Genomic DNA, 23,711 nt, shown 5'->3' with positions numbered 1-23,711 from the left:
ATTATGTGAGACAGTAAATCATTGAAGTCCAGAACAAATCTCATTTGACATTTTTATCTTGACTCTTCTGGGGGCCTTTAATTAGCATGATTGCTGTGCCTGTGGTTGCTTCAACGGACTCCACGTTGCTCATGGCTGGCATAGTGACTATTGAAGTTTCTCTAGTTTCCGTTTCTGGTCATCTAGGAAAGTCTCTGATTAAAAGTAATTAAACTCCTTAATGAGACATAATAAGGGGCTGCTGGTAGTAAGTTTACATGAATTTTTAAAAATGCACTAGAATATGAACTTATCTCGTTCCGCAAGTCTCACTCCTAAGAGTATGATAGCAGGCTGTTTGCCCTCGTGGCTCCCTCAGCCTTGGTGCACAAACCCAAGGCAAACACAGCCTCATTGTGTGCACCTATACCTACCATAGCCTCTGCCCCACAGCTCAAGTAACCAAGGTGTCCACGGTCACATTGCTCACAGCTCGGTTCCGCAGTCACAACAGGCAGATGTGAGATTCTCTGCTGTTCTTTATGCTCTGTAGGCTTTGAGCAGAATTAGAATATGCTCTATGTTGAAAACACAGCTGTGGTTAGCATCCATGGTTTTACATCCATCAGTTCCTAAAGTAGAAGTGTCAGTGATGTACAGGTTACCATGTAATGCTCCCCATACGCATGCTACAGTAATAGTTTCTAACTGCGTGATTCTTCCACCAGGGAATATGTGACAATGTCTAGAGATATTATTAATGGTTACAGTGGGGTGTAGGAAGCTATTAATGTCCAGTGATCAGAAGCTAGGTCCATTGCCAAAGTCCAACGAGGCACAGATCAACATTCAATGGCCATTAATTACCCAGTCCATGATGTCAATTGTGTTGACGTTAAGAAATGTTTCTCTGTCAAAGTTGACTTCTATATTTTGTTGATAAAAATTACTTAATATCTTTCTATGAAAGTTCTATTTGTATTTTGCCAATTTAAAAACTAAAGCTCTGAGATGTGAGCTTTGGGACCTCTACAGGTGTCCTAAAAGGATGCAGGTCTTTATCAAAAATGCCCATGCTACAGCTTTTCCAGGGTTTGTGAATAGGAAAGATAGTGTGATTATGTGTCATTTCCTTAAGATCTAAAACACACCTTGAAAGTGTTGCATGGTAAGGCTTGATTATGTATGATATTTGGGAATGGGTAAGGTCTTTACAGTGGGCAAGAACACGATTGCCTTCATGGGCTACCAGCTCACACATTTGGATTCTTCTAGGCCCTGGTACTTACATGATACATGACATGGGTTTCTGTGTGTGACACTAGGGAGGAGATTGGGGTTTGGAGTGAAAGCACATGATCATCCAATCAACATTCACATAACAGGAAACCATCTTACCCTTCAATATCTAAGTGTCCTGTTTGTGTGTGTGTGTTCAAGGCAGATATTTTCTGTGACCTCTCAGCATAGTGGACTACCAAATCAGAAAAGGCCAAAGAGAGCTATAAATTCATTGTTGCTGTGTTCATATCATCACTGCCTGGGGACTTGGAGGGAGCTTTAGACTAGATGGAAGAGATTCTACAGAGCTCATTTTCTTGTCCTTTCATGCCTTTGTTTTCCCCTTCAGCTCATGTATGACTGTGTGGTTATGCACTGCCTGCAGGTCACTTTGGGAATCTGAATGTGGTCTATGTTGAGTGTGGGTAGGAGCTGACATGCACTTCCCGAGTGTCCCAGGTCTTGAAGTACAAGTGGCAGCACAGGTGGCAATATAAAGCTGCAGGGCACATGGCACACACATCTGCAGCCTCCAAGGGAAGTATAGCATCCCTGTGATGCAGATGGAAGGCTGAGTTCATGCCGGTGTTGGTTTGTCTGTGACTACCACCTTAAAGTATAGCTGCGAGTTTGCCCCTCTAACTGTTGTCACATCAGTCACAGGAATGACATTTTACTCTGAGCTCCTCAATCAAGACACCTGTTGGCATCCCCATTTACAGAAGAGGAAATGGGCCACTGAGCATTGGATGTGTTGTATTGTCTCATCTCCTGCTGCCCAGAGTAGCAGATGTGCTTAGAAAATACAAAGCATTCTTACAAAACTTACCCAAGTTCCTAATGTAAACCAGTGCCAACCTCAGATCTTCCACAGATCCTCTCAAGTCAAGAGTGAGTGGGCTCTGACCTATACTGCTCAAAGCTAGGGGCTGCCAAGGGTCTTAAAGCCCTGGGTTAAGGTTCCTAATTCCTGTTCTAAGTATTGATATAATTAAGGCTTCAAGCATGTACTCTGGGGTCTGTGCTGACTTATCACGGGCTCCTATTTGGAGTCCTGCGATGTTATTAATGGTCCTATTGCTATTCACACTAGAGAATTTTTGGAAAAGAATCCCAGACCTATTTCCTCTTTCCTCTTCTACATTTAATCAATTGTCAAGTTTTATATTTGCATAAATTCTGCCTTTGGCTTTCTCTAGTATCCTCCCTCTGGGCTCTCCAGTAATCTCATCACTACTTTATTGCTCGTCCATTTTGGTACAGCCACTGTTAAAACCAAGTGTCAGCAGCTACAGCCCACAGATCCAGTAGTGCCTACTGTCTGTTTTCACATAGCTCTCAAGCTAAGCTAAGAATGGTATTTACATTTTTAAATGGTTGGACAGTTTCAAAAGAAGAATCATCTTTTTTTTTAACATGAGAAAATTACATGAAATTCAAATTTTAGTGTCCATAAATAAAGTCAACTGGAACACAGCCAGTCTCGTTCCCTACCCATTGCCTGAAGATGCTTTCTCACTGCCATGGCAGAGCTGAGCAGTTGCAATGGAGACCGTATGGCTCACAGAAGCCTAAGATAGTTATGATCTGGTTGCTTGCCTCCACTCTAAGAAGCCCAGCCCAGCCTAGCCCCTGCTGGTCTTTCTTTTTCCCTTCCACTTGGTCTCATGTCTCTCAAGTCACAATCACATTCAAATCTTTCATGGCTCATCTACTGCCCAGGCTCTTGAGTGTCTTCACATTGTCTGCTCCAAGCTAATCAACTCTGTGGTCTCTCATCCTACAGCATTCCCCTGAAATAGGCTGGTTGGCTACCACACATAGCTCCTAGGAATGCTTGAGCACCCAGCCTGAGCTTTATTTAGGACAAGCCTTTTCTGCTCTCTTCTGGCTGCTCCCACCTCCCACTTGAGACACAAGGCAGGTGAGGGTAGGCTGATGGATTGGCTTATGCAGGATCTCCTTGGGTCACTCTATAGGAATTTACAGGACTTTTGTTCTCACAAACTTATGCAAACTTGTTTTCAAAGGCAGGCAACATATTTCAGTACCTGGAAACTGTTTTATAACTTGCAGTAGACAGAGCATTGCCAACAGTTGAAGATGCATTATTTCGTCCAAATCTGTCATGTTCGTGTCTATCTCTATCGACCTATCATGTATCTGTCTTCATTTTTCTATCTACCTATCAGTCTGTCAATCTTCATCTATCTGTTTATTGATTTGTGCCAGTTCCTGCCTCTAACTTCTCTGTACGGTGCAGATGCAGCATGTCATGTGACTGGCAATGTCCCATTTCCATGAGATGACTCACAGCTAGTTCCTTACACAGTGGTCCCGATTTCACCTGCTGAGCCATTTCCTATTTCTCATTCATGTCTGTTCTATGTTCCAGGAAAATGATATACCTTGCTTTTCTGGGAATGTAATCCCTTTTTTGGGTTTGCTAGAAATACCGTAACAAAGCACCAAAGCAGAAATAACTTAATATATGATAGTTTTGGAGAGAGAAATCCAAACTCAGTGTGTTAACAGATCCATGTTCCCACTAAAGGTTGGAGGACCTGGTCCATTCCAACTCACTCCCAGCTTCATTGATAGCAATGGGTGTCCCTTAACTTGCAACTGTGTTATCTAGATCTCTGTCTTCATGCTATGTAGAGCTCTTTCTGTGTCTCTGTGTCTGTCTCTTTCTGTGTCTCTCTGTCTGTGTCTCTGTCCACCTCCCCACTGTGTGTGTAATTGTGGCGTGTGTGTGTGTGTGTGTGTGTGTGTGTGTGTGTATGTATGTATGTATGTATGTATGTGTACATGTATGTCCAAATCTCCCCTGGCTTATTATATTATAAGGAAAAAGCCTATATTGTATTTGAATCCATCCTAATTATTTCACCTTGCTTCCAAATAAGGTCACATCCTGAGGTCTTGAGGCCACTACAATTATACCAGTAACCACCCTCTAATTGCTCTGCTTTTCAATGCTTTACCCCTGCCTTGCCTTGAAACTGCACCCCCATACTTTTCTCTAATTCTTACCATATCTCCCCCCCCCTCACTTGTGACCATGTGACTGTTCTTTTACTAAAGCCCCTTAGCTGTGGATATGTACCTCTCTAGATGCTCACATATATTTCTCCTATCCTAATTATTTGTCACTGAGCCCAAGTTGTCTACAAAGTTCCCATTTCTCTCTTTTTATTTCCCCTGGCTCCTGGAAGTTTGAGACTTGGTTATTTGCAAAATGTTCCTCTGCTAGGCTTAGAAAGGTGTGGCTCTCACCTTCTTGGCACTGAACATTAGGATTCTTTTGGCAATAAATTTTTATTTCTTTATTTATTATTGTCTCCCCTTTCCCAACTCTGTGCATGTTTATAGGCCTAGGAGGCCACACTATGTGCCAGTCATGCGGCTGTTCGGAGCACAGTGAAAGGGGGCTTTGAAGCTTTTGGTAGGTATCTGTTTTAAGCTCTGTAGCTACCACAAAGTGCTGAGGCTGTGTGACCTTCACAGCATGAGTCACACAGGTCTTCTGCAAGCAGGTAGATGTAATGAACCTCCATTTATAATTATTTTTATTTTGTGGTGCTGAGGATAAAACTCAGGGAATGCTGTACATGCTGGGCAAGTGCTCTACCACTGATCTACAATCCTAGCCCTATCTTCTGAGTCTTTTAGGGAGACTATAATAATTGCACTCCCAAAATAGATATTGTTTCTGTCTGCATGCATGTATTCTCATTGTCTTTTTAAGTAAAGGTCAAGAGAAAGGCTCTCTATAGATGTTGTTTCTGACAGGTGTCCAGTAGATCTCTTTTCCCCCTTCTTCCTCTCCTGGTCATCTTCACTAAGTTCATTGTTACCTCTAATCAAGGGACTCTGGAGCCAATAAAGTGATGTATAAGCTTATGATATTTAATTTTTAGGGCTGTCAATTTAGACTGTGTCAATGATCTGATTCTATTATCCCAGGTCCTATTCTAAGATAATCTGCTTAAAATTGATACCAGCTAGGATTTGCACTTTATTGATTACATTTCCTGCTAGACTCTGGCCTTTGCCTCTTGCTGACCACATCCTGAACAATATGTCCGTGACCTCAAGAAAAGTCAGACATTCTGAGGTACCAGATGGGACTTGAGGGTTTTGGTTCTAGGGTCACACAATCAAACTGAAGGTAGGAAAAATTGGTGGTAAAGTAACTTATTTTTTTACATACCTCACATAGTTATATTGAGGCTAGCATAGTAATCATTTATGATCTTTAAAATTGTTTTCAAATGTCAAGATAGTAAAGTAGGATTTGAGAATGATGTGATATATTGCTACATATATTCTTATGCACAAAGAAATCAAATCACATGGTTCTAAAAAAACAAGTTTATTCTTTAAAAAAAAATCTGGCTTATCTCTTAGGGAATAGAGAAGTTAAAATTTTCTTCTGCATAATACACAGAGAATTTAAGAGCAGAGGAGATAGGATGACATAGGCTGGCCTCGAATCTGAGCTCTGCATCTTATTAAAGGGGGACTGCATGAATTATTGAGACCTTCTAACTTTAGTTCCCCCATCTACAAACTGGGTGCCATTACCATGCTCATGTTATGAAGATGCCAGAGAAAGTGTATGAGGAATTCTATGTATGGCATTTAACTCATTACCTGGCCAGATGTAAATGATTATATTTATGGATCGTAAAGTTTTATTTAATAAAATAGCTGGTGGAGATATAAGAAAAAAATATATGAAAAGTTTTATTATAGTGTATATATTTAAAATGGTTATAGACAATAGAACAAATACCACAGACATGCAGAAGCCATTGCCAGGTTATCTAAAGGAAGTGATCTTAGTCGTATCATTTAAACGTTGAATAGGATTCACATAAGAAAAATAAGCTTGGAAATAAGTTACTAGGAGAGAGGCATTCTATAAGAGTAAAGACAGAAGCTGACATATTCAAGGTGTGGCCAACTTAGAGTTTAACTGCGTGTGAGTGGGAGATGAGAAGGTATGTCCAGGATGGTTGTTGAAAATAGGGTGTGGTAAGACTGGGGTGTCAGCCTGTACTTATTGAGGGGGAGGAGTAGAGGCAGGGGTACATTTTTTACAGAAAGCTTCTGAACAGGGTAGTGAATTATTGAATTTCTTGTCTTACTGATACAATTAGATAATGATATGTGAGATGAATTTGTATAATGAATGGACTCTGGCAACAGTGACCCAAACAGTGACCTTAGAGTAGGAGGGAGTGGTGAGAAAGCATGCGACGACACTTGGTAAGATGTGCCATGTTCCAGCCGTTGGTCTGAACGCTTTAATTTTTTTCTTATAAGGGCATCTGTGACATAGATAATAATATCCTCATTTAGCAGAAGGAAAATTGGGGCTCCAAGAAGTTTAAATAATTTGCTCAAGGCTTTCAGATCATATACAGTCGGGGTAGTAGAGAACAAGGATTTGCAAGCCAGGTCAGTCTGTCTCCAGATCTTCGTGTTATTTCTTTTACAAATTGGGGGTTGAAATGTGCATATGAAATATTACAATGTAAACACCTGAAACCTAACATTTAATTAAATATGGGAATAAGGAAGACATTGACAAGAAGTGAGGATGGCCCCATGTGTTTGTGTCTGAGTAATTAGAAGGATGGTGGTGACTTTAAATAGTTGGCTTTTCAGCCATGGAGAAGTCTGAGTAGAGGTTGAGATTCTGCACTTCCTGGTATCTCCTAGAGCTGTTACTGCACATGCTCCTGCTTGTGGAGGGGGTCGTGTGATCTCACAACAAAGCTTTGAGTATTCAAGGGTAAGAGGACTGATCCCTGAGAAGCCACCAGAGAATGGATGAAGCAGAAAAGCCAATAGAAAGAAAGGAAAAAAAAAAAAAAAAAAAAAAAAAGATCAGAGTTATGCGCTGCTTGGTGTTGGGGAGTCAGAAAGCCATCCTGTGTGGCAGGATCAGGTTGAAGAGGAGTGGAGGAAATTTGGTCACAGAGTCACCATTGGTAATCTTAGAACTGTGTGTGTGTGTGTGTGTGTGTGTGTGTGTGTGTGTGTGTGTGTGTGTGTGTGTGTGTTTTCTATGAACAAGTAGAATTTTCATTGTGGAGGGGGAAATGTGAATATTTGGTAATAGTTGAGCTTAAGTTTGGAACTAAGTCACGGGAGATGTTGATATGTTAATGAGCTAAGGGAGTAGCATAGCATAGAATAGTAAAGTCTAAGGCATTACTTATCACTTGTTAGGCTAGAAACTTGTTACATGAACCTATCAAAAATTATAGGTGACCATATGAGGATTTCTTTTTAAAAAGAAAATAAAATAGGAATGGCATAAAATACTGGAGATATAAATAATTATGGAATAGAGATGGAGTCTGGGGATCATGTTAAGACATCCTCAAACAGTGATCCTAAAGAAGGAGTGGCTGGTGGGGAAGAATAAGCTTGGTAACATGTGCCATGCTTCAACTGTTGGCTTGAGTGCTTTTTGAATCATCAGGAAAGGAGAACCGATGGAAAGTAGCAGTGAAAAACAGTTAATTTTGTAACCAAGGAAATAAATGAATGCAGAAAGAAAGAAAACGACTGAGCTTTGATTCAGAAGGTACAGGAAGTTCATGCTTAGTGTACTGCCTCTGCACCAACTGTATAGCAATAACAGAAAGCAGGAGACGCGTTTGGTCAGCAAAACAAATAAATAATCTTGTGGCTAGAGTGGTACAGAAATAAAAGATTACAAGCAGAGGAACATTCCTTCTTGTGATGTGACCAAAGTCTGGAAGCAAACATCAGGACAAATATTTGTATTTATCTCGGGAGGGAATCTTCAGAAATGTCCATGCTTTAGGTTGCCCAGAGAGCAGACTCGGAGCCCCCAACCCCTCTCTAAGCCACGCAGTGGAGACACAGACTTCTACAGTGAGTAATAGAGACCCCTGAAAGAATAAGCTTCTCCTTTCAGGAAGCACAGCTAATAGGAATTTCTGAGCCTTCAGGAGTAAAGACAGAAGGGATAAAGATTCTGCCTTTTGGAAACGCCACTCATGTTATTGAAGGCTATTATGCTGCATTCCCAGCACTATCCTGTAGGGGCTCCACGCTAATGAGGGATTTTGTTCAAAAGCTCCAAAAGGCTACCTGGAAGCAACATTAGCCACAAAATAGAAAATACAGGAGAGCAGCAAGGGGAAAATGAAGAAGAACATCAGGAGAAACTTCCCACTCTGAAGGTGATTTATAATATCAAATTATGAAATATATAAAGAAATCTAATGATAAAGATGGTTACTTGACTTTCATTCAGAAATAATCTATAAAATTTAGCCAATATAATAAGACAAGGGGGAAAAAAAAAGATTTGGAATGGGAGTTGACAGTTCTTATTTTGAATGGCGCTTGTTCAGTCTATACACAGTATCAAAGGGTATTTGTTAGTGAACTGTTAATTAAGGTGTTTCTGCAAAACGGCTAAAAACATGATAGGGAAATGAAAATAAGTGCATTTGTATGCATGCACTTCTATAATGCCAGCCCTCAGAAGGGTGAGGTCAAAGGGCTACAAGTTTAAAGCCAGGCTATACTTCATACTCAATTTGAGGCCAGCCTGAGGTACATAATAAGATAAGAATCTATCTAAAAATCCAAACAGTGGCCAATGAGATCATAAAGCAGATAGAGGGGGTTGGTGGCAGAACGTGGGGTCCTGAATTCAAGCCCAGGAACCCATGGGATGGAAGGAGAAAATTTACTATCGCATCTTATCTTCTGACTTCCTCAAAAGTGCCAATGCACATACCCTTTCTCCCCCAAAACAAACAAAGAAGCAAATGTTTTAACAACAACAACAACAACAACAAAAATATATTACACACACACACAATTAGAACATTTAACTTAAAACAAATAACATTTGGCAAAAATGAAGTCAAACAAAATAGTACATTAAAAGGTATAAATGCAGCAAGAGATGTGTCTAATTTCTATACTATTTTGGGATTTAAAAAAGACAGTAATGATTATGAAATGAGTACGTGGGGCAAATTCTGAAGATATGGACATATAATGTATATGTAGGCTATAGATTCCATTTCCGGCATTACAAGAAAGTGAAACAACAAAAGTAAAATAAATCACGTCAATGGATGAAAGCTACACACAGCAGCATAGAAAGTGTCCGTTTTGCTGCACACAGTGGCTCATACCTGTAAGCCCAGCACTTGAGAAGTGACTATAAAAGGGTCAGGAATTCAAAGCCATCCTTAGCCACATAGCTATAGTAAGTAGACAGTTGAATACACACAGAGGCAGGTATAAGAATCTGAATTTTTGTGTATATCATCGTAAATTAGCATGTAAGGGAGAAACTATTTAATAAAATAAAGTCATAATGATGCCTCATACCAGCCACAAAATACCTGATAACACGAGGGAAGTTTAAAACAAAGATCCCCCCCCACCCAACCGAGATTCTTATTTTAAAGTAGTTCTCAATATTCAGAATAAGTTTCAATGAGTTGCCTTGTGTTTCTCCTTCATTCAGCTTCTACCACTGGGACCATCCTCTATCATCAGAACGCACTCATGATAACTAGGAAGGCAGTGCTGGTACAGTCCTGTTAAGTAATGGCAATGCTCTTTGGATTTGGTGGTCCCCTGCCCCACTGTCTTTTTTCTGACCCATGCTGCATTAAGTGACCAGGTCTCTCTAGCCTCACTGGTCAGGTTTTATGCAGAATGTGTATCATCTTAGGCTTATCAACTGGGGTAACAGCCTTGGGGGAGGAATACCAGAGAGACACGGTAGTATTTTTTTCACATCATGTCAAGATACATGCTTAAACACATAGGTGGACACAGGGATATTAACCTTGATCACCCAGCTAGGATATTTCCCAGGTTTTTCCTGGAAAAATTGCACAATTCTCCCCTTTCCTCATATTTTAGCTATACACCAAAAACAGCATACTTAAGAGGGGGGAATTATGTTCCACATTCTTGAGTGAAGAGCTCCTGCATAAAGTATTTAGGATTCTTCCGTATGGAATATAGGCCCTTATAAGAGAATATGGCTTGAGTTTGAGGAGCTAAACAGTCCTTGAAAAAGATTACAAATAACATAAAAATAACATCATAATTTTTTGTTGCACAGTCTTGTCCGAAATTTTTTGCAATTCTCCTGCCTCAGACCCTGGAGTGCTAGGATTGCAAGCATGTACCAACACACCCAGCATATGGCTGCATTAATATAAATCCTTAAAACCTTTAACCTTTATACAAAGGCAAGCAATGGACTAAGAGAACACATTTCGGTGTGTGCAGCCAATAGAATGTGTATACAGAATAATTAAAAATGCCCACAAATAAGAAAAGGGTAACACTCATGTTTTCTACATCAAAAATTTATATTGTAATTACAAGGTAATATCTACCACTCATCAGTTTGGAAGGACAAGTATCCAATAGTATCGTGCCTGGAAGTGCCAGCCAAGATGTTCATCAGTATCCAATAGCATCGTGCCTGGAAGTACCAGCCAAGGTGTTCATCAGTATCCAATAGTATCGTGCCTGGAAGTGCCAGCCAAGATGTTCATCCATTTAGTGATTCTAGGAATATGAGTACTATAAATTTTAGGAAAATATTCAGCAATGGAGTGGAATTAAGGATCTGTGTACTCCAAAGGAACATCCTCAAAAGATGTGCTTTTCAAATGTTTCTGTGCACAGGGATCACCTGAAGAGCTTGTTAAGATGCAGATGTTAATTCACTGATCTGGAAGCACCTTCATTTGCACCAAGCTCCCAGCTGTTGCTAAAGCTGCTGGTTCATTCACATGCTTGTATTTGAGAAACAAAGCTCTGGAGCAGAGATAGCATACTGTGCCTGTCTGACTTCTGCCTGCCTTGCAAATGAAGTTTTGGGCGGGGGGGGGGCGGGGGGGGGGGGGGGAGAGGGGGGGGGAAAAGCCGGGATGTGTTCTGTTTCCTTTTGTCTGTGACTGCTCCCAGGCTACACTGGCAGAATTTGGTAGATGCAAAAGGCACTATACAGTATCCATAGCCTAAAATGTTCTCTATCTGGCCCTTTACAGGAGAATTGCTAACTACTGTTCCAGAGTGTTGCTCCCATATGCGTGTAGAGTTTTGTCAGAAAGATTATTGCAACTTTTTGAATAATAGAAAAATAAAGTCAGCTAGCAGTTGATAGCACTGGAAAATGAACTGGACAATTAACACAATGAATTCCATCAATGAAAAATAACTAAATGAAGGGCTGGTGATATAGCTCAGTGGTAGAGTGCTTGCCTTCCATGCAAACAGCCTTTTGTTCCACGGCTGGCATCATAGGAAAATAAAACAGCAACAGCGACAGCAAAAACAACAAAAAACTAGATAAAGTTAGTAGTAGATGAAAGCGAACACATCAGTACCAGAAAGCATCCTGGTTTGCTAGGTTTGGTGGGGTAAACCCATAAGCCTAGCATTTGAAGGGTGGGTGAACAAGGGTCTAAACTGCAGGTCAATTTACCCTTATGTTGCAGAGACGGAATACCCAAAAGCAAGCAGCCGATGGGAAAAAAGAATCTATTTCAGCTTACATTTTCAAGGGCGAGAGTCCATCAATATAACAATGGCATGGCAACTGTTAGGGAAACCATGGTGGTGGGACCAGGTGTGTGGGTGATCATATGACCATATGTTTGTTCCACACACAGAAAGGAGAGAGCGAGAGGGAGACAGGAAGTGGAATGGGGCTGTTTCTTATCCAAACCATCATGTTCTTCACTTTTACAGTAGTACACTTTTACAGCAGTAAATTTGAGGCCAGCTTGAGTATATGAAACCTTGTCTCACAGAACAAAAGTCAATCTTACTTTAGAGTTGAAAGACTAGGCAAACCAATACTGCAATCTGTCTGTGTGTGTGTGTGTGTGTGTGTGTGTGTGTGTGTGTGCATTAGTAGGAATGCCCGTGTCAGCCGCTTATTTCAGAACCGTGGTTAGCTCTGGTGGGGAAAAAAAATGATGTTAGCCACACACAGGGGAGTCCTTGGTCATGATTATAATAGGCTGTCTTCAAACGCTGAAAAGAAAATAGCAAAAGTTTAAGAACTGTTAATGCTGGGCGTTGGGCACAGGGATTTGATATTCTCTACATCTTAAAAAGAATCCAAAGAATCAAGAAACAGGAAAATGCATAATTAACATAAAAGATATTTGAAGGGAAGGAAAGAAATGCAGACGGACTATTAATACCTGCACTGTCTTGCCTCTCAACTGATGAAGAAAGAGATGCCCAGTGTCCTCACGCCATCCACCATACAGCAAAGTTGGAGAATACTAGAACTGTTTTTATGATATTGCCCTAGAGAGTATGGAGATTTTGGCTCTGAAAAGGTGACTTTATTCGTGTCATGGGGTGGAAGGGGGTTTTACTTTTTGAGGGTGCTAACAGTTCCCTCTTGTAAACCAGGATCAGCCTATTGTTGGGATAGTCTTAGTAATGCCAAGGGCAATGTCCCCCAATGTATCTTCCTCCTTTTGTGTGAGACTCTCGTAGAAAGCCCAGGATTCCGGCTTCTATCGGAGGATCCGAGTGTTCTGTGTACTTTTGTCTCATCCGCACTTGGTTGAGTTCCACGGCCATGACGCGGGTGCCTTCAGCCTCAGCGCGTCCTGAGCCAGCTCCATACAGCTGGAACCTGGTTTGGCTTTGCTGGCTGGTGGGACAGAAAATCTCATTCTATACTTTTCCAGCAGTGCTGGGGCTGGGAAAGGGCACCTTAGATTGAAGCCAGTGGACTGTATTCAGTGTTCATCCATAAAACATAGGCTGTAGGAGATGTAACAGCTGTATTTAAAAACCCAAGGACTATTTTCTACATACCTTATCTGTATCTGGCACTGTGTATGACACAGTTGACACATTCACTTCTAAAAGTGGGGTTTTGTTTTATTTTGGGTGGCACCCAATATGTTTTTTGTTTATTTGTTTAAAAATTACTTTTTTTTTTTTTTTTTGAGACAGGATTTCTCCGTGTAATAACCTTGGCTGTCCTAGACTTGCTTTGTAGACCAGGCTGGCCTCAAAGTCACAATAATCCACCTGCCTCTGCTTCTCCAAGTGCTGGGATTACAGGCATGTGCCACTGAGCTCGACTAAGAATTGCATTTATTTCATGCATTTCTGTGCGTGTGTGCGTGCGCACATGTGTGTGTGTGTGTGTTTGTCAGGGTACATATATAGGTGTAAGAGATCACTTGTATAAGTTATTATTCTCCTTCTGCTGTATGAGTCCCAAGAATTAAACTCAGGTCCTCAAGCTTGGATGCAAGCACCTTTACCTGCTGAGTTATCTTACCAGCCAAACTGCATTTTCTTAATGAGAACCTCATTTCTCAAAACAGTACCCTCCTATGCCCACAGCTGTGTTCCCGAGCTGCTTCCTATCTTTGAGATGACAGGCTTGATCTTCTGCTATAGGTCTCCAGGACCTATGAGGGGATAACCCCATGACCAGAGAGGGGATTAGTTTTGTGTTAAAGGCAGGACCCTCAGTGAGTGCTGAAAGCCATTACCTCCATGTGTTCTTTAATGCACAGGCAGAGCCCAATGGCTGCTGAGTATCCAACTCAGGTAGGAAGGCTGGCCCTTCACATAAATAAGTGAAAAGGAGGAGGAGCCCACAGAGAGGTGGGATGTGGTGAACTGGGGACCACACAGCTCATCCTGAGAACTCCAGCCATCTGCCTCAGGTGATTGTTACTGTGCAGAAGTGATTCTTCAGCTTTGCCAGATCCCTTAGATTTTTAAAAGAAGCTGCAAATAAGGATATTTTAAGTGTGAAATCTTCTGAATTTTAAATGCTGGAAAATAAGTGAAACTTCAAAAAAATTTTGGAAATTCGTTTGATTTGAGTGGGAGTAGGAGGAGAGGGAGAAATTGAAAGACAGGATGAAAGGACAAGAGTGAGAGAGAGAGTGAGAGAGAGAGAGAGAAAGAGAGAGAGAGAGAGAGAGAGAGAGAGAGAGAGAGAGAGAGAGAGAGAGAGAGAGAGAGAGAGAGAGAATGAGCACAGTTTTGGGGCCATCTGTGGACCATGGGTTAGGCTTGCTATCTTAAATTACAGATGAATTACAGATGGGAAGGTGAGCTTTAAGCAATAAGATTTGAGACTTAGCTAGGTACAGTGGCACATGCCTGTAATCCCAGCACTCAGGGAGACAGAGACAAGTGAATCTCTGTGAGTTTGAGGCCAGCCTGGATACCAAAGCCAGTCAAGGATACACAGAGAAACCCTGTTTCTGAAAACAAACAAACAAACAAACAACGATCTGAGTCTTAACTTGACCTAACATTTCTAGACTTTTACTGAATTTGATTATAGGAAAATTTAGGTTCCAAAGAGAAACTGCCTACCAAAGTAACAGTCCAGAATAACACAGTCATAGCCTGTGACCCTGAGGAATTCTCTCCGTGAATTTGGAGGAAGCAGCACCTAGGCAGAAAGTGAAGTGAAATTTTACCTAAGAGGGAACTTCTCTTCAACATGGGGAGCTCTCTTGATGACCCTGTTCAGAGTGGCTAGGCCAGGATACTGGACAGATGTCCCCCTGCACTATTCTAGGGGGACTATTTTGAAAATTAATCTTCTTGCTACACTCCCTACTTCCTCCTCCTCCTCCACCTCCTGCTCTTCCTCCTCCTCCTTTTCCTTCTCCTAAGTTATTTTTAATCCGTCCTAACCTGAACTCCAGGAAATAATACCAAGTGCAGTTAATGTCTAGATGGAGTTTGGGATTCCTTACTGGAAGGTCCCAATCCAAGAACCATACTCCTGCCAGAGTGATGGGGATCTAGAGGAAAGGTGGTCTGGGATGTGCTTGGATGGAAAGGGACTATATGGCTCTCTAGCTATAAAAGCTCTTTGTGAGGAAAGAAAGCCCAGCCTTCTATGTATTGCTGGAGGGGGGCAGGTTCCTCTCCACTGGAGAATGGAAGAATGTCCTAGCTACTGCTGTCTTGTCTTTCTCCCTACTCTTCTTCCTAGCAATTGGTTTTCAGCAAGGGGCCCTATTTCCAAGTAGGTCATTTCTAGTATTTTGGAGTTAAAAAAAGATCTATATTTAAATTCAAACTGCTAAAAAATAACATTAGAAAAATTTGAAAACATGGTTAATACTGTACATGTTGGAGGATGTCGGAGGATATTAGCCTTGCGCAGTGGCTGGCATGATAATGAATCTATGGGCTCCATGGTGATTGGTGATATGTCTGCTTATAGGGGCTTTGATTTGGACTCTTTCTTTATCTGAAGGCTGCTGGAATCACAGCTCAGTAACAGTTTACTCCTCACCATTGGAGAAAGGTGGGGAGACTTTCAAAAGCATGACATGCCAACTGGGGCAGGGTAGCCCTCCTTCCAGAATTGCCTTGGCTTCTGTGTCCCTGTTAATAAAGCTACCCATGTCCTTAACACCAGAGCCCTGTGCATTTCATTTCATCCTTGCAATGTAACAACTCTAAGATGACTACGACACTTGAAGAGAGAAGATAGGAAAGCAACCCAGTGGTACCTAAAATAAGCACTTTGTGAGTAGGCTAGGTAACAAAAGGGAACAGAAGGAGAAGCCCTTGCAATTCCAAAGTTAGATGAAGTAGGTGTAGGCAGGAGACACAGGAAGATGCTCATCACTATAGATGCTAGAGAGCTGCTGGCAGCTAGTCAGTCTGCAAAGTGGAAACCTCAGCCAGGAAGTGATGCTTAGGGTTTATACAGCTGTTGGGAAACGGAGGTTTGACATTTTGCGCTTTCGTTTGCATTGCACAGCCGTGGGGACTGAGTTTTCTGTGCTGCTGAGGATACAGAGGACTTGGCCATTCATAGTGAGTCTGTTCTTGGTTCATTGGGGCAGATTCCAAGACCCCTCACTCAATCCTTTGGGTGCTCCACATCCTTTTTCTCCTACCCTCATCCCTTACAACTCCCCCTTCCTTTTCCTGGAGCAACCCTAGCATTTCTGGCTGCCTTCTCAGACTTAGACAATACCCGATGTCCAGGCTCTGTTCTGAATTACAGAGTCTGCAAGTTCCTTCATGCTGAATGACTCTGGGGAGGGCTGCTGAGAGAGAGAGAGAGAGAGAGAGATAGAGGACTTTTTTGATGGGCCACCTGTGGGCAAGGCTGTCCTAGGAAGTGTGTTCACCTTTCCTTAGCCTTCTTTCTGCCAGTCTAGCCTTTTTGTGGATCTCCTGTGGTCCAGGTCTTCCCTGATCTCCTCTGAGCAGCTGTCTTTCTTTCATCATCTGTTGTTGTTATGAGGAGCGGGGACGGGGTAGGGGGATGCAGGAGTTTGGAGTGGTGCCTCTTATGCTATCAAGCTTCAGCTTTTAGAGTCTTGGAAAGGCTCCACCCGGGAAAGAGTTCCAGAGAAAACAAACTTCAGATCCTGGCTCATATGGGAAAATGTCCATGTTTACAGAGGCAGCTTTAGGGACCTTGGCAGGGACCGAGACAGGTTTGGCCCCGGTATGTAATGGATCTGACACGGGGCCTTCCTGGGCCCATGGATGTTGCACGGTCTCTAGAGGAGGGATCGTTCTCAGAAGCTGCAATAAAATCACCTACATGAGGCCTGTAACCTTAGAGTCTCCACTGAAACTCACTTTTGCTGTTGCATAGGGTTTTGCCATGACAATGATAAGAAAGATTTGAAGGCACCACCTCCTCTGTGTCATCACCACTGTTTACAGCACCACTTCTTTCTTGGACATTTCTTCCGTGGGCTAAGAAGCCAAAAAGGGCTTCTTGGGCCCAGTAGACTTATCTCCCATATCCTAAAACTCCTGCCCCATCCCCAACTCAGGAATGGCATCCAGGATAGTAAAAATGGGAATGATAATTTGGGGTGTTAAAACTAGTAAAGGGGATAATTTATGGGCCAACAGATTAGGAAAATGATCGGGCAGACTTCATGGTGATGGCAAATTTTTTCTTTCCTGACTCCAACTTGATCAGTTTGACAATGCCACTGTGTGATACTTAGGAAAATGATTTGAGTTTTATATATAAAATGAATGAGGCAAAGCAGTGTGGATACAGGCGCTGGGAGCACTTGATTTCTGTTTCTGGCATTGTGCATTTAAGATGACTTTCCCCAAGTGTTTGCCCTTGGGGTTTAATACTGACCATTAATGCCCTGTGTCTGCCTCTTCTGCCAGGGGTCTTTTCAAACATAGACAATCATGGGATATTAAACTTGAAGGACAATAGAGATCATCTAGTCCCATCAACTCACTATATATATGAGGAACCTGAGGTCCAGAGTGGGGATGTGTCTTACCCAAGGTCACATGGTGAGTTGCCTCCTTTGACATCTCTGTATGAGGTAAAGACCCCCTCCCCTACCAGTTTTGAGTCTTAAAACCCAAAGACCCATAAGCCCTCAGAGGACTAGGATAAAGCTAGGTTTCCATTTTAAGATTAGTGCTCAAGTCTTTTGAGTGAGAGGAATCTCTTTCAGAGGAGGAAGGTTCGTTAGGCTAAGGTGAGGGATTTAGGAAAGCAAGAAAGAGAGGCCAAGGCCTGGAGAGAAGCAGTGGCAGCATAAAACTTTCTCAGCAGGCTGCCCAGACTCCTGGACTTTCTGTCTTACCCTGTCAAGTGCCAGAGATCCCCTGCCCGAGGTTCAGCACAGAACACATCGCAGCCCATGGAAAACCAAACGTCTCCTTAACCTGATGTCATAAAACAAGGGAATTCCCCCTCTATTTTCATAAACTGATCTCACTCCATGCAGACAGAGATGACATAACAACCAAAATGACTCATCCCTGCTTTGCTCATACTGTGTCCTACAATTGAACTCTGTTTTAGTCTTTCCCCAGCACGGGTGCCCAGTACTCAGGGGCCCATTGTACCCTCTCCATTCCCACATATAGCTTTCATAGAAAGCTGGGGTTTATCTCTTACTTGCCCCCATCCCCCCCACATATAAATAGGGACTTTTATAACCTGGGATTGATGGGACAACCCTTTTCTGGGTTTGATTAGGAATACCATGTCTCTGACATCCTATTCTGTCCCTGGATGTGTGGCCAGAAAGGAACCAAGCTGTCCTACAAGTTTTCTCTTCTTGAGGCAGCCCATGACATTGTGACCAGCTGTGTTACTTACTCTTCCATGGTGTCTCTAGGCCCTGTAAGACACGGAATTATTGGAAGGCCGAGTTCTTAGCTGTCCATTTCTAAGCCTTTCACAGGCCTGGCAATATAAGGTGAGAGGTCAATGAGAAAGTGCCAGTAGGCTTGGGAGTAAAGAACCCTCATCTCCTTGTATAGTTGACAGAGGGCAGAAACTTAGTTCTTAGAATTGGACCCCTGAGGACATTGAGTTCTGGTAAAGCAGGGCCTTCTTTCTCAACTCCCCTGGGGACACTAATGTGGTACACACACTTTCCCCACCTCCTTAAGAGTTCCTCATCAGGCTTTCTTCCTCCTAGCAACATGCTCATAGACCAAGAGTCTGCTCTACCTCTTCCATGACAGTCCCGAGGCAAACTCCCAATGTATTTTTTTGCTCACTTCCCTTGCTCGGTTCAGTGAAGGCCCTAGCAGTGGAGTGTTTCCCATTTCTCTGAGCATACTTGTTTTAAGTTGCCCCCACCCACCCCGACCCTTCCCTTCTGCTGGCAATTCATTTTGGCTAGTCCCAGAATATATCTATAGCTGTACCTCTAGATTTTCCCATTTCAACTGGCCTCTCTGTTACCCTTCTTAGTTTTGATCTTCTTTGGGGGTTTTGGTTTTTACTTTATTTTGCTTTTTTCTGTTTTTCTGTTTTTTTCTTTTTCTTTTTGTTTTTATAGGTTTCAGAGAAATTATGTTGAATCCAATAAGCCTTTCCGGACATTCCAAGCCTCTTAACCATGGCATCTATGTTGAGGATGTCAATGTTTATTTCAGCAAAGGACGTCATGGCTTTTAAAAACTCCTTTTAAGCCTCCTTGTTCTGATGTCACCTTGGTAGGATGGGCCCTCTGAGAGGTTGGAAGCTCTAGGCGTTGCTCTTTTTGGATCCGGGGATGCTAAGTAGAAACTGCATGAGCCACCAGTGCTCCCACACTCTGTACTACCATGAGATGGGTGTGTTTCCCATCGATCACTGGCAGGTTGCCCCCTCCCTCCAGTCATCACTGTGTTCCTTTTTCTCCGGCCTCCGAGGCAACTCCTGCCAACATCTTTAGAGCCAATAAAAAAGAATACAAACCCAAGCACCAGGATCTACCTTTTAAATACACTAGCCATTCTCTTGACCCAACCATCACGAGAAAGCCTGATGAAGTCCAGCTGTGTTCCGGTCTCACTTTCCTGCTTGGAAGCGTGGGGTCTCCATGTTGTCCTCTCAGTGGTCTCGTCACCCTGCAACCTCCAGTGGGGAAGAGTCACAGAGAGCTCTTAAGCAGAGGTGGAGACAGCGCGGTAAGAGGAAGGGGAACCAGGCCCAAGTATTGGCGACAGATTAGGTCTCAGAGGGAAGGATGGAAGACAGTCATTTTGCTGGCTTATTTTTATTTTTTTGTGTGTATGTGTGTGTGTGGAGAAAAATCATACACTTTTTTTTTTTTTTTTTTTTTTGGTGGACACACTTGGCCCCTCCTTCTTTCTCTGGAGTGGCTCACAGTGAGTGCAATGTTAGAAATTTCTTTAGGAAGAGTTTTTTTGCTGGCTCCACCTGGATCCCTAGAGCTACGGTTCTGACAAGCATTGGCTACAGGAGGTCTTGCCTGTGAATTGGCCATCCTACTAGGACCACAAGTGACCAAGGGAATCAGGGACCAAGACCCTTCCTCCTAGCCCGTGATCTTGGGATTGGCTCTCTCCCCTCTACTTCCACTTATTCTTGGCTCTGAGAACTTTTGGAACCCAGTGGACTCATCATATCAAGGTCAAGATGAACTGAAGGGGAAGAGAAGTAAAACCTGGCCTCCTCCAGCCCCCCTCATGGCACCGATGGGCGTGTCATCCTGGTCTCTGGTCAATGTGTGTGTTCACTTTGCTTGCTTTCACTCATGTCTTACTCCATAGCCATCCTCTCCCAAAGAGGCATTGTTCCCCCTGTTTTCAGCTTGACCCTCTGGGGAGAGAGAAGGGGTTGGTAGTCCTTTGCAGAATAGCAAAAACACATTTGTAGAGCTTGAAAGCTCTGCCAGGCTGGCTGAGTGTTGGCAGAGTGAATTCTGGGTTGGCCCAGATCTCCCCCAGTTTCACAGAGGTCCCTGTTATGGGAAAGAGTGGGGGAGGCACCCCAAGTTCAGTTGAGACAGCGTGGTGGGTACTACAACCCAGTATTTCTGGTTGCAATGTTGCATAGCAGTAGAGGACAGGGCATATGCTTTTGGGGAATTTAGTAAATTTACCTGAGTGTGAAAGATATTCCTTAAAGGTTACAGTCCCTAGGCACTGAGGATGGTGGTTCATCATGTCAGGTTCCCAGCCTGGTACTCTAGATACCTCCATGGGGATATGAATGCATGAAGCTTTCCAAGGTCTTTCCTCAGACCCAGAGTGGCCTCCATGGCGTCGCTTTGGGTTCAGGGTTTCTCAAGGGGCTCCAGGTATGTAGTTATCCAACCCCTTTTCAGCAGCACTCACCCTGCACCCCAGGATTCTGTGTCAGAGTCTTCCCCGTCACCCCTGGATGATCCTTTGGGGTCAGCTCTCCTTCTGAGTGTGGCTTTAAGGAGTAAGCTTGAGGATGATGTTTTTAATTGTTGTAAATCATGACCTCATTTCCAGCCTCCTAGGCTCCATCCATCGCAGCATCTTTTATTCTGCCATTTCTTCACTTTGTGCTATGAAAATGGGGCGTTGTGTTTCCACAGAGACTTATAGGAGTGTTCAGTGTATAGTTTCTTAATAAACACTTTATTTTCTAATGAAATGACTGCATCAGACCTCTTATTTGGAAGTTTTGCAAAGAATATTAACAATTCCAGGCTGCCCACCATTTGTTTTCCATTTTAATATTACTTTTCTATGGAGGTTTCTGGCACAGTTCTGCTAAGCAGTGAGAGGGTTTTACAATATGTCCCATCAGTTGGGTTCATGGAGACCCCTCCAGGTACCTCAGATTTCTACAATGATGTGCTTTTTATCTTATTAGGTACTCAGAGACATTCAGGGCTTCATCCAGGATTACACAGCGCGAGAGGCAGAAGCAAGGTTCAAACTCAATTCCTTTAGTCACTACTAGGGCTACTGATATCCTTGGTACCTGGGGAGTTTTCTGTTGTTGGAAAAATTAAGACTTGTAGAGGTATTTTCTTCAGAGATGATGTACAAAGGGGTCTGGGAAGAGGGTGAGGAGCCTTTCTCTTTGCTGTATCAGCAAGCCTATAGGATTCTCCCTAGGGCACAGGACTTTTGTTCTATTTTTCCTGTGAACTTGATTAGAAAAAATTTAATCTCTGAGATTACAGGCCAATCTCTTATCACTGAGAGACACTTTATATTCATAGACATATATACAATGCATACCCACACTCACCTTGGTTCATTTGTCTTGGCAGGGCTCACATGGGCTTCCATAATGTGAGGGAAAACAGTCCCTGGATCCCACTGAAAGCCAAAAAAGCTAAGGTGAGAGAGCATATCCCTCTGACCAAGCTTGGATCCTGGGCCTCACCACAAGTACAAAACCAAAAATGCCCTCAGTACTTTATATTTGCTCCCTCTGGGGAGGAAAGCAAGCACTATGGTAAGAAACACTGACAAAAAAAAGGCTGGAGAAAGGATAGTAGGTGGACATGGAGCCTTCTCTGGGACTCATCGGGCCTTGTTAAAGCTCTATCACATGGAAAATAAAGGAGAAATAAGCCAAGGTAGGTGGGAGGTGTGACAAGGTTGCTAAGATGAGATCAGTGCCTTTCTGTATAATCTCATTTCATTTCCTATACAAGTCGGCTTAAATCCTTCCTAGCTTAAACACAAGTCTGTGTTCATAAGAGTGGCCTGGTATCCAATAGAGGTTTCAGGAACTCCTCACTTTTCTAGATTCTCTGAGGTTCCAGGATATCAGGGTTGGGCCAGGGATCTCTGACATTTAGAACTATCCTCAGGGGAGAATGTTGGCTTTTCATATGAGCAATATTTAAGTTCTATATTAGCCCATGCATAGAGCCTGCCAATGCACAGTGTAGACAGTGGGTAGGAATGAGCCTCGAGACGATGGGAGGGAACAGATGTTAGCGCTGAGAGCCCTTCCTACATAGCAGGAGGTAAGAGAAAAGGACAGGGCTGTGGGGTTGTTCAGAGGTTCGGGGGCAAGAAAGTAAGCATGGCGGCTTCCATGTCACCTGGGAGCTATGAGGCAAGGCTGTGTCCCGTGAGTGAGAATGTCCGGTATGACGCACAGTGGCAGTGGAAGAGATACAGTGAATGCCAGGGAAGTGTAGGATGGTTGCTGGGCAGAGCAAAGGCCTGGCTGAGTTTGGAAAAGGAAGTGTCACCCCAAGGCCTGCCATTTCCATGGATCCCTGCTAAGTATTAACAAGCCACACAATTCTCCCCATTAGACCTTGCAGGGAGACAAAGTTAGCACAGGGAACCCCAAGAGCTCAGTCCAGAAAGGCTGGCAGACTGTAACACGAAGGAGCATTACCAGCCAGACCTGTAGTTTCCCCACCTAGGTTCAGAGCTCACTTACAGCTATTCTATGAAACTGTGTTGTAGAGCTTCATACCTGGCTAACCCATGAGCCCAGCATGCTTGTCAGGTACTTTGTAGTCTTTATTCTCGAGTGATATTTGAGAAGTGCCAATCAAATATATTGGAGACTGTGAAACTCAACTATCTCCTTGTCTGCTAGGTACCTTGCAGTGACTCAGAAAACAGAGGTTGTTCAGCGCTAGTGTTGTGTGGACAGGCCAGGCAACTGAGGGCTAAGCACTTCAAATTAGGCTCACAATAGAGCACTCAAAATCAACACTTTGTTTATCAAAGAAAGCACCTACTCAGCAGACCTTTCTGTCCATGAGAAACTGAGACCCAGAAAGGGTCAATACCTTCTCTGGGTTTCTAAAACTTATGACTAGTGACACCACAGGGCATGCCCAAACTCAGAGTACTCTTGGCTACTCTTTTGTCCCTCAAAGCAGCCTTTTTTTTTTTCTTCTCCTGGAGGCTTTACCATGATAGCTTCCTAGCCTCCAACTCAAGATGTGGTCCTTCATGCACTGTCTCCATCTTTCTTCAGGAATTACCCTCAGAGATCTGGTGTGCTGAATCCTTGCTATGTGGTTCTCATGCAAGCAGAGAACAGATGCTAGGTAGCTTCAAACTGGAATCTAAGAAGATATCCTCTGGGCTTCCCAGACTCTCCTCTCTTGCATGAGAATTACTTACCATAGCCAACTTCACAGTACCCCCATCCTCACCTCCCCATCTCCTCA

General features: G+C 43.0%; 1 protein-coding gene across 7 annotated transcripts in view; it reads left to right on the top strand.

Annotated features, from left to right (window-relative positions):
- The window catches only part of Ntrk3 (neurotrophic receptor tyrosine kinase 3), a 379,071-nt gene that overhangs the window by 255,780 nt on the left and 99,580 nt on the right, over window positions 1–23,711 (top strand). The window contains exons 13-14 of one of the 7 annotated variants that reach the window (XM_051148745.1): window positions 17,482–17,616; window positions 19,128–19,878. The exons of 5 other annotated variants lie outside the window; for them this stretch is intronic. In XM_051148745.1, the coding sequence (XP_051004702.1) occupies window positions 17,482–17,616; window positions 19,128–19,246 (254 nt within the window). In that variant the 3' untranslated portion in view covers window positions 19,247–19,878. Of the gene's footprint in view, window positions 1–17,481; window positions 17,617–19,127; window positions 19,879–23,711 lie in introns of those variants that run through there. One more of the 7 variants, XM_051148746.1, reaches the window with a different exon arrangement.

Source organism: Acomys russatus, chromosome 7 (assembly GCF_903995435.1).
Source record: "Acomys russatus chromosome 7, mAcoRus1.1, whole genome shotgun sequence".
NCBI lineage: Eukaryota > Metazoa > Chordata > Mammalia > Rodentia > Muridae > Acomys > Acomys russatus.
This window is presented reverse-complemented; position numbering and strand designations above follow the sequence as displayed.